Below are 11880 nucleotides of genomic sequence, written 5' to 3'. Positions count from 1 at the left end.
GCGCACTCTTTCTCATGGACCAAGGGTGAGTTGCAGAGATATCTGGTGGTTTCCCACAAGTCAAAGTCAGCATCTACTATACCCAGGGAAGTAGTCACTCTGCAAAGTAAGGACTATAAATCCCCTTTTCTCTCTGCCCCTACATAGGGTGATCAGATGAAATACAGGCATTCAATTAAATTTGAAATTCATGTAAATTTTGAATTCTTTTTATTGTAAATATTTCCTAAGCAATTTTGGGACATATTTGTTCTAAAAAATCATTTTATTAATCTAAAATTCAAATTTATCTAAACATTCTATATTTCTGTTTACTAAATCTGGTAAACTTACTTGCACTTCACCTCTCCCTTAGCAGCTGATGAGTAAGTTAATAGTAAGAAAAAGGAAAGTACAGAAGTTGCTTTTACTTCCTAAATTGATTCTGTGTTTTTTGATTCAAAGCTCTTCCCAAAGAGTTAGCAGCAAAGTCAATGGACCTGCAAGTCAATGGACCTTCAGGCAAGGGCAGAGAACTATTGCCTCACCAAATAAATTTTAAAGGGATTGGATAAGAACAAAAATGAAAATTATGTTTTGAGTACACCACAATTCGTCTTTGTTAAATGATCCACGTCTCTATATTTAACTTTGTATATTGAGTATTTCTTCTCTAGGACCATAACTTTTGACTTCTCTTAGAGTTTGTGAAATTCAAAGATTATTTTGGGAAATTTTACTTTGTGATATAACTCTATGGCATAGCTAACTAAAGATCTGTACTGAATAATTGCCATAACTTTTCTTGAGAAACAGTGTACTCACAAAGTTCTTAAGAGTTTCAAATGAAAGAAAATTCAACTCAAATGATCTTAAACAACAAAATAATTTTTTTGGTCAGGACTTGGCAGGTGAGTGTAGGGAAGACTTGAAGGTTGTTTTGACATACAGCAAGGACCAGTTTCATTAGGGTTTAGCCGGAGAGAAAGTAATGTTATACTGGCACTCCAAGCAGCATAACTGGCAGGAATTAGTCCATCACATGCTCAGACCACTATGACTGTAGTTAGGGGATAGATACATGGAGGAATTGAAATCTATCAAAAGGCTGAGATGAGTTCATCTTTTACCAAAACACAGATAAGCTGTTTTGGAAAGAGTGGACAGATGATTTCCTGAATGGGAGTTTTCAATTATTTGCAAAAAGAGAAGTGTGGGTATGAATGCTGGGTCAACCAACACGTAAGTGTCCACTACAGCTAGAACTTGAAGTATCTGTCACTGATGGCATACACGGTGCCACAAAATTAATCATCTGTACCTTTGTGGGCATCAGTCAGTCCCAAAGGATCAGATTTCAGTGCAGGAGCCTGGGTCCCAAAGGCCTTTTTTTTGTTAAGGGTTAACCCTTTAGTTGCTTGATGTTGCAGGATCCAACTAGAGAAGGTAAAGGGCCATGATTGGGTGGGGCACTCAGAGGTCTTGGGGCAGTGGTTATTTACCAACTGGAATAAACTATTTGTCAACATTATAACTTTTATCATTGTTTCCATGTGGGCCAGCTAACTGTTTTGTGTTTTATTTTGTTTAAAACAGGAGATTTTGCTTTTAAATAGATGCTTTATTTCTCTTAGTTTCTTCATTTTAAAAATGAGTGTGTTGAATTAGATGATTTTAACAATTCCTCTGAAGTCAATGTTTGTGCCTTTAATTCTGTCATGGGATATATCTGCCTTAGAATAAACAGTTGTTACAAATTTTCAAACACAGAGAACCAATATTTCATTTGAAATTTACTGTATTTAATTTAAATGAATTTGTCTGACTATAATTGGATCTTGACACTAAAATGTTCAAATGTGTAGTTTCTAAGTCATGAAGCATTTCTTGCTGATTCTTATTTTCTGTCTTTTGCATGTATGAGTAGGAGAAAACTAGCCACTTAACATCTTAAAAACCACTAGGGCTGGTGCAGAGAGGCACAAACCCAGAAATAGCTAATATTAGAATTAGATGGAGCCCACTCATTCCCCAGAAAATAGGCTTGTGGCTGAAGTAATCTATGCAAGGCTGCTGCTCTTGACGTGGTCACCCAAAGTGGACAGACAAAGGACAGCAGCATATTTGACCTCTTCCCTACCAGGTCAAATATCCACATAGGGAATGTTTCAGCTGCCTGCTCTAATGTCATGAAAGAAGCCTACACATGGCACAGGCTTGTCACTGTATAGAAACCTCTGAGGTTTCATTTTGCTGATCATCCTAGATTTAAAAAACAAGCAAACAAAAAAACCCCAGAGTAGGAATTATTTCCTAAAATAAGTGGAAAACCAGCAGCAATGATTGTTTCCTACTCCCACCTTTTTCTTTGCCTTCTCCTACCTACCCAGCTCAAATCAGAGTTGATTATTTCAGTTGGCAATGTTGTAGAAACCATAATTATAGGCAAGGGTGGAGAATATTATAAATCTTAACTGGAGACATTCATAAAATACTTGTGATATTTGAGATTACTGGTATATCTGACAGTATTTTAAATATTTGAAGATCTATATTTATAGATTTTCCTGGACTGTCATTAAAAAATGTCAAAGCCAAGAAAAGCTAATCTTTTGAGAGAGAAATTCTTTCCTATTGCAAGTATTTTGTCTTATCTTCAGAGCAAAACCACAGCTCTATAGTTAAAGTCCTTTCCTCCCTCTTTATTTAATTTGTGTTACAGTATAAGCATATGCAAAATTTTTTGAAACTTTTAAAGAAAGCGTTTGTGAGTTTTTTTTCTGCAGCACTAGCTACAGCTAAATAATAAATGTAGTCATACTACTTTCAACAAAATAATTCTCAAATGTAATTTATAAAATTTGCTCTTTTTTTTTCCAGGAAATGTCAGCAAGGGACTATTAGCCAGTTTAAGGTTTTCACAACCTTTATTGAATTTGCCTTCCAATCAATTATTTGACTCAAAAAAACTGTTCTTATTTCCTTTCAGAAGTTCATAGTCACAAGATTTATGTACTACCTAATGTAGATTATAGACCTGGAGTTTCTGGAAAGATTTATAGTATCTCATAAAGCTGGAGGCGCTCTTGATCAGATGGATTGGGTATCATTATTTTTGGTTTCAAGTCGTATCAGATTTACAGTCAGAAATACCTTTCATTAAAGTAGAATGTCAGTGCTACAGAGAGAAAGAACTGAATGGGAATTAAGAAGTTACTGCATCAAGTATTTCTTTAATTTTTTTTCTTTTTTTGGTACTGGGTATAGAACTGAGGACCTTGTGCTTGCAAGGCAGGCAGCAGAACCACTGAACTAAATCCCTGGCCCTATTTCTTTAATCTTAATATAAATAGAATGATCTAATGTTAAAGGAAATTTTAAGATTGTTTCTAAATGACTGTGACTAGAATAGTCTCCCTATCCTTCATAGTTGCAACAAACCAGAAGCAAAAGAAATTCAATGCAAAGAAATAGGAAAGGAAACTTTTAATATTTAATGTTTGTAAGAATTTTCGATTTTAATTTTAGTTAATAGTATGATGTCTCTGCCATGTTTGACTTAGTTCATCAATCATGAAAGCCTGATGAGCAACAAAGAAAGATACAGATATCCAAAAACAAACACGTGGCTCCCTTGGCCCACTTCTCACTCCAGGGTCAGGGGATGATCTCTCTAGCTGCCAGGCACAGCACTAGATGATTTGATATTCAGAACGCAGGGAGACATGAAAGACCTGCTTGAATGCTGAAAGGACCATCATCATTTAAAAACTTTAAATGGACAGCACTTCTCAAACTACTGCTTCTAAGGAATCAAGTGCTTGTAAAGGTAACAGAGGGCCTTCCAGAAAAGAATACAAAGATTCAAAGATACTTGAGGCTAATGTTGGTGTTATATCCACAGTCCCACAACACAGTAAACTAAAGATCAAGAGGACCTGTAATTCATAATTTATGTTTCATAATAAATTTACATTAGCTACTACTTTTATTACTTCATTTTTTCCTATTTTTTATTAAATAAATTCTATTTTATTTTATCCCATTCTCCCCCTCAATCCCCATCCCTCCTTATGTCCAGAAGCTTTGTTTCCATAAACTGAACTAAGTTTTAGTTTCTACTGCATGTTATTTTTGGAAAATGTAAGTGGTAATACAAATTAAAATGGAAATTACCTAATAGCTAACTACCTACAAATGAAAAAAGCTAATGTTTTCTGTGTAGTATTTTAATAGATTTACCTTCTCATATCAATGATATAGTCAGAAATGTGATCATTCTATGGAAACTGTCGTAGTTACTTTTTCTCTTAATTTTACTTACATTATTATAATGATCTTTCCATTTCTGCATATGCTACTATGTTTTTAAAGGCTGTATAATATCCCATTATAAGGATGTACACAAACCTTAATTTATTGTCAATTCTGGACATTTAGGTTGTTTTCACTTTTACAAATAATTCTGCAAAAAAATGTGTATACAAGTATCTTCTCACATGGCTAAAATTATTATTCAGGGTAAAACACTATAAAGTGGAATTTTTTCAATATGGGTCTCTAAATTTCCTTTAGAAAATTAAAGCAAATGACATTACACATTCCCATTGTGGTAAAGTGCAATATGTAATGTTTAAATCTTTGCCATTTTATGGATAAAATTATATTTTAAATTTTAATTTAACTATCTTTGATTATTTATCATATGAATATGTTCATGTTTATTGACATTACTTTTTTGTTTGAATAAAAAACAAAAGCCTGTGATTTGAAATCCTAAAAACTATAAATTATGCAGTTCTACATGGACTCTTCCAATTGTTTACTAGTTTTTCTGATTTTAAATTTTTTCTTAGTGCACATGGGTCAAGTCTTCTTTTTATGAATTCCTTTTCCATTATAAATCAAGTAGCCATTTCCATCCACCTTTAAATCTTCAACATTTGTATTTTTGCTTAAAAATAAAACCACAGATGAAGTTTCATTTCTCATTTACTACTTCTCTACCTGAGTTGTCAGTTTTGTTTTTGCTCTTAACTGAGGTTAAGTGAGAGGGCATCTTATCAAATCACTGTATCAACAAGGTTTGTGTAGATTTATATACTTTGCTTTGCACATCATTTTAGTTTGTCATTTGAAAATAAACTTAAAATCTATTCAAGATGTATCATTATGTTTACAACAATCTGAAGCCTAAGAATCTGAAGGACAATGAGAACATTTTCATTTGGAGATGCCACTATGAACACTTCTTTGCAGAACTATAGCAGCATTTTAAAAATAACCATACTGGAATGTCAGTTACATGAAATGACTTCTCTGGAGTCTAAGTGTAGGCTTTTCTGTAAATATTTGAGAAGACCAAAGAAAGTTATTTGATTTGTAGTTTTCCTTTTATTAGTATACGTTTGCAGTACATAATGATTATATTCATTGTAAGGAGTTGGTACATGTACATAACCCATCTTAATTATTTTTACTTCCTCTGCCTTTCCCCTTCCTCCATCCCTTTGGTCTTTTTATATATTTGCTTTTTCTTCAATACCAGAATTTTATTCTTTGATTAAAAATAACTTTGTAGATTGTACACACTAGGAAGAAATAATTTCTACTTCTATCTTTTTAAATCTTAGAGTCTAAAAAGTATCAGATAGATGATGGATAAATAATAGATAAAACACTGTGGAGCAGACCATTTGTTTAACACTTTAATCAATGTGTGTGTGTTTTTGTAGATGTTGGTATATTTTATATCTGCCATTTTATTTTGTTTTCTATATTTTTCTTTGTTTTTATTCTCCTTTCTTATATTCTGTATCAGCCAGATGGATATAAAATAACCATACTAAACTGAAATACTTTAGCCTGAATATTAGTAACAAAGACTACTACTACTGTTCTTTTCCCCTGAACATTAATGTGTAAATTATAGTGAAATTGCTTACTCCTGGAATTGATAAAAACAAAGAATGTTGACATAAGAAAAGAACTTCAAATAATAAAACAATAACAGGCATTTGCAGGGCAAAATCCAGTCTACACCAACTTTGGTGGAAGGTAAAAGAGAACTAGTACTAGCCAGTATCTGCAAACATTTTGGTAGTTAGAATTACCCAGGATTCCTCTTTCTGTAACGAGGCTGGAGTCATCTTCATTGTGTGCTACAGCAGTTACCTGGACTTAGAAATTAATTTGTAATTTATTTTAGTGCTGCTTTACTTTTGTGAATGAGCTCTATGGGGAAGTAGAGGCCTACTCTTTTCTGGGGCATCCATACTCAACAAGTCATTTCTCACTTCTGAGCTGGCTAAAGAGAATAGTGATTTGAGGGGTTAAGATGAATCATAGAGGAAGAGTTCTTCCACTCAATTTACCATCATGCTGTGCATTTATGTATCTTTTTAAAAATTAACTTGTAAGCCCTAGAAATAGATCACTGTCTGTCACGCACATAGCTTCCCTTTAAAAAGTTATTACAACTTCTGTTCACCACAGAAGGATATTTTGACTTTGAGTGGACAAATGAAGCAATGCCCAAGGAATATCAGGTTAGTTTTAATCTTTCAATGTGGTCCAAGTGGAACAAATCTGTATTTTTGACTACATATAATTTTTATTTTGATAATTTTTATTTTTAAATTAATTATAAATTATCAGAAGACATTTTACTCAGGGCTGACTGGAGAGTTTTTCTGGAGTAAATCAAAGAAAAACTACTATAGAAATATTTTGGAGATTACTATCCTTTTATATTTGTTATTAACATCCTACAGTAGCTTCAGACTGCCTAAGCAAATGAAAAATAATGTTACTCTGTAGTGATTTTCTTATAAATTTACTCTGGATTATTAAATTTTAATTTGTTTTTCCAACTTTGGATAAAACCTGTAGGCATGATTACGTAGATTAATTTTCTGAAAATCCTCCTTAATGCACATTAATTTTTCTATACTGACATTAATGTACCACAAACTGGCCTTCAGAGCACTTTGAGATATAAATCTTGAAAAGTTATAAATACTAAATGTTTATGTTTCTACATACATCTCTATCTACATGTGTGTAAATTGAACTTGTTCATATTAACATGCTGAAATATGGTTTTAAAATATTTCAAATACACGATTAAAATTTTATGATAAACTATGTAATGCTACTATAAATTACATTTCATAACAGAGGAATTTATATGTGATACAATAACATCGGTTTAGTTGTTTTGAACTTTTTTCTATGTTATTGATAAAATTGAATCTATTTTTCCTTCTGTAATGAGCACATTATAAATATAAAATACACCAAGATTTTCTTTATGTTTACAATTATTATATCTATTTAATTATTAAAAAGTTCAACAATAAAGTTTAATTTGGTGCAATCTTGAATATTCTTGGCAAACGTTAAATACATAAAATTGAAGTAAGACAGATTCTCTATATTTCTTACATTTAGGTGATTGGCATTCCAGATTGTGAATTTTTAAGTAGCAGTTGAAAATAAAAAATAGAAATACAGCCACATTTTAATAGCAAATTTTTACTCAATATTTGAAAATATCTTCTATTTTTCTTAGTCTTATATCAACATTGATAATTCCATAGACATAGATATTATAAGTTATATTGAGATATGAAAGATTAAAGTGACTTTGTTAATGACTTAACATTAAAGATGAAGCTAAACAAAAATTCCAGCTCTTTTGATTTTCTAATGCACACCCTGGCTGATTAATTCAGCTATATTTTTTTAAAAAGTTATATTTCTCAAAGGCAATAACTTTCAGGATTAGTAATAGTGATTTTGCTGATTTATTTTTTTAAAATGTGTGCCTTTTGCCTCTTGTGTTTTGTTTTGATTTAATCTTTGCAGGTCTACTTAATTATTTTGAAATTTGGTTTTAGGTTTTCCTAGAAGCTTCATTTGTTATGACTTATATAGTGGTATAACCATGAACTTTTAAAAAGACTGTTGGAATAGTGGTATTAACATTAATATGGTATTAGAAATTAATATGTAAAATGACATTTATATAAGGAAATATTTTACTTAATAAAAGTTGAAGAGAAATGAAAAAATTAACTGATTTATAAAACCAAGAACAATTTCAACTTTAAGCAGTTACAACATAAGATGTATTTGACATTTCTCTTGATTCAAAAAATCCACAGCTTAAAATTAAACCATCTAGTCTCTGAAAAGATTCTAATTTTTTTTCTTATTTCTGAATATAATGTTTAGAAATATTGTTATTCATTTGGGTCAACAGAGGAAATGAAAATATAGTGCAATTTTTCTTAAATCAAAATAGTTTACAATAATATGTTTGCTACTACAAAGTCTTTGGTGGATACCACTAATTACATGTTTTTCATTTAAAGCCTTTAAAATAATATAGATACAAATTAAATATAGACATAAACTGACTCAATAAATATTTTATTTTATTAAGTAATTCAAGAGGCCTATGGGTTTAGAAAAATGTTTATAGCAAACTAGTAACATTTGTTGCAGATTTTTCACTTAGGCTAAATACAGAGGATTCTGTCCCCCTATATTACTAATTCTCAAGTGGAAATTACACAAGCAAGTGATGATATAGGGAATTGTAGCAAAATATTTTAATTAAAATACCAAATAATTATCTGTGCGAGACTAGATCTAAGCATTTGTCAAGCTGCAATTATATTAGTAACAACCTTTTCATTTGATAGCCATATAACAGGGTAATTAAAAACTTACAATTAAGCAAAGTAAAACCTTAACTTATGATGACAATAAAAACAAAGGATATATAGTAAAACCCCATTAAAAGTAATTATTATAGGATTATTACTGAATATATCATCTCTACAAATATATCTAATAAGGCAAATAAAGGTCAAACCTTGCAGTATGCTTACTTGTTAAAATACTCTAGAAGACAGATGATAAAGTAAGTCCCAAATCATAGACAAAATACAAAATGTTTTTTTCCTCATGGGCCCTTTTGCTGGTCCAAAGTTATTGTGAATAGGCATATGTTAAAAGACAATGTTGGAAGGTGATGGAGAATCACTACCCAAAGCTTTAAAGATTGAGACCTACATTATTTCTGCATTTCACAAGATCAAAACGGTTAAAAGTAATGCAATTTGGAGCCAAATGTGAAAGGTGGCATGAAGGAAGGTATTAAGGTTCTTGAGAGGAAGGGCCTCACGGTGCATTGATGGTCATGAAGCAAGCAACCGATCCAAGCAGTAGCCTTTATCTAAGATGTAAAGGACAGATAAAACTTGTATTTTTGCTTGGTTGACTTTGTTGTCAAGGGTCAAATAAGGCCACTCAACTGAAAATACACTTGGCCTAATTGTATCACAGCATCGGGACTTTCCAGTGCTCCTTTTAAAAATTAACTCTTTCTTGGATTTATTAAGCAATATGAATCTTATTAATACTTTTCTTCTTTCTTTGTTGCTGACAAGAATTAAGTCTCTAAGAGCACCAACAGAGCTTGCGAGGTCATAGCACATTTTAGAGTGACACAGACCTCTTTCTTCTTCTAACAAAATCCTCAGCTTGGATGAAGTTGGAAAGAGCCTTAGTGAGGTGACTATCTGATGTCTCAGTGCTGCTCCCGAAGTCATAGTTCTTCAAGCAAGGGCACAAACAGTGCACAATGGCCCTGCGGATATAGCTGTCAAAGGTATAGTAAATCAGAGGGTTGACACAGCTGTTGGCAAATGCCAAGGGCCCACTCACCTCGATACCAAACTGAAGAGTATTTGATGAAGAGTGGTGTTCATGCTGCAGCCTAGAAACAATGGCTAGGAGCTTGAAAGTATTAAAGGGCAGCCAGGAGAAGACAAACGCTGCTACAACAATAAAGATGATCTTCATGGATTTCCTCAGTTTCTTGTTGTGCTTTCCTGATTGCTGGTAGTGAGCACACAGTTTTCTTGTGATGCAACTGTAGAAGGTCACAATGCTTAGCAAGGGGACAAAAAAGGTGAAAATTAAGGTGACCAGACCCCATGTCAGTTTCACTGAAGTGGCTTTCTTCTCTGCACAGTATGGCTTATTTTCAATCAGCTTGAGCTCCCTGGACAGAAGAGTAGGCAACCCTAGGAGGCAGGAGATAAGCCAGATGCTGGCACAGACTCCGTATGCACAGTCTCTCCTTCTGAATTTCCTGGATACAGCTGGACACATGATGGCCAGGTAGCGGTCAACACTCATGCAAGTGAGCAAGAAGACACTGCTGTACATGTTGACTGAGATCACGTAAGAGCTGCCTTTGCACAGAAAAGAGCCTGTTCTCCACAGTCCTAGAGATGCTTCTTTATCTACCCAGAGAGGCAATGTGACAAGAAAAATGAAGTCAGAGGCAGCCAGGTTGATGATAAAGATGTCAATTAGTCTTCTGCTGCCACGTTTGAAATTCAGGGCACCAATAAGGATGAGGTTGCCCAACACTCCAGTCAGGAACACAACTGTGTAAAAGATGGAAAGAAACACAGATGTGTAAGGAATTGGGGAGTGAGTCTCCTTGATATCAGAGTTCGAGCTGGTAGCATAGTAATAATCCAAATAAACTGAGGTTGTTTCTGGATCCATCTCTGAAGATCAGATGTCAAATCTGGTAAGTTTCTTTATCTGTGATATTTTGGTATGGATTTTAGAAATCTCAAGGGATTTTCTCTTATATAGTCTCTGTCCCTGTCTCTCTTCTTCTTTTAAAGATCTTGGACAAGCATGAAAACAGATTAAATAGGGCAGTTTCTACCAATCCTCAGAAACGGCACACCTTTGATTGGCGTTGGTTGGTTGTGGTTGTGGTTTTCTTTATTTGTACTTACCCATGAAACTGAGTTACTTTTCTATTCAAGATATATGAATTGTTTTTCTTAAATCCAGGAATTAAGAAATGAATTAACTTTTTTCTAACTTCCTATAAAGACCTTTGCTTTCTCTGACTGATCTTTATTTAGTTTTCTTGAACCATTTTAGTTTTAGAATTGAAAAACATGACAAAGATACTCTTATTTACACTATTGATGATATATAAAGAAAACTAATCTTTCATTGGATAGAAAGTGAATTAAAAGTTTTATGTCCTGCACCTATAGTAAGCCTCATGATTGCAATTAGGGCATGAGATTCTTTCCATTTATTTGCCTCTTTCCTAAATAATCAACACTGTATCATTCAATACTTTTTTAAATCCGCAAAAAGCTAAGATCATGTCTTTCATGCACTTTTACTATTTCAAATTTTCTATTAGTTATCATAGCACCATGCACACAGTTTGTGCCTTGGAAATGTAGGTTTATTAGGATTAATTCAGAAAATTATTGTTTTGTGATCCTGTATAGTTAGCGGAGATAAATTTGAGTCTTAATGCAGGCATTGATGTTATTTATAAAGCTTACAAACACATTTAAAAAGCAAAAGCTACTATTTTTATCTTTAGTTACTACTTTAATAAACCTACTAAAGTTCCCTTTTGTAAGAGTTAACATCCTTGATTGGAGATTTTCTGTATCGACCCTCAAATTACCCTTCATCAGATTACAGATTCTGATCCTGCTCTTTTTTACACTGCACCTTTATAGTTGTTGTTGGATAGTTCTAAGTCCTAGTTTTTTCATTAAGTACCTCTGCATATCAGCAAACTTTACTTTTGGAATTGTTGACAAGGCAATAGTTGTAAATATCCATAATAAGTGACATCATAATAAAGCTTGTTAGCATAGGCACTATAAAACAAAGTGGATTTTTGGTACAATCAAAACACTTGAGAAACAGAGGATTCTATCATGGGCTGTTTACATGAGTTTCCTTTTTTATTATAAAGATCACCTAAAATATAATGAGTTTGGAATTGTCTTTATTGATTTCAGTTGTTTACTGGCCAAAGTGACT

The 11880-nt window shown here is 32.8% G+C and overlaps 1 protein-coding gene across 1 annotated transcript; it reads right to left on the bottom strand.

The window, feature by feature from the left end:
* Positions 1–9489: 9489 nt before the first annotated feature.
* On the bottom strand, positions 9490–10572 carry Gpr15 (G protein-coupled receptor 15). Its single transcript, XM_010639649.1, has one exon. It carries the CDS (start codon positions 10570–10572, stop codon positions 9490–9492), a length of 1083 nt encoding a protein of 360 aa, XP_010637951.1.
* Between the last annotated feature and the right edge of the window lie 1308 nt (positions 10573–11880).

Source organism: Fukomys damarensis, unplaced genomic scaffold, assembly GCF_012274545.1.
Source record: "Fukomys damarensis isolate Sample0158 unplaced genomic scaffold, DMR_v1.0_HiC HiC_scaffold_24, whole genome shotgun sequence".
Lineage (NCBI taxonomy): Eukaryota > Metazoa > Chordata > Mammalia > Rodentia > Bathyergidae > Fukomys > Fukomys damarensis.
This window is presented reverse-complemented; position numbering and strand designations above follow the sequence as displayed.

Bases quoted from the DNA above. Each gene is read 5' to 3' on its own strand.
- Gpr15 (XM_010639649.1), bottom strand. From the start codon at position 10,572: ATGGATCCAGAAACAACCTCAGTTTATTTGGATTATTACTATGCTACC.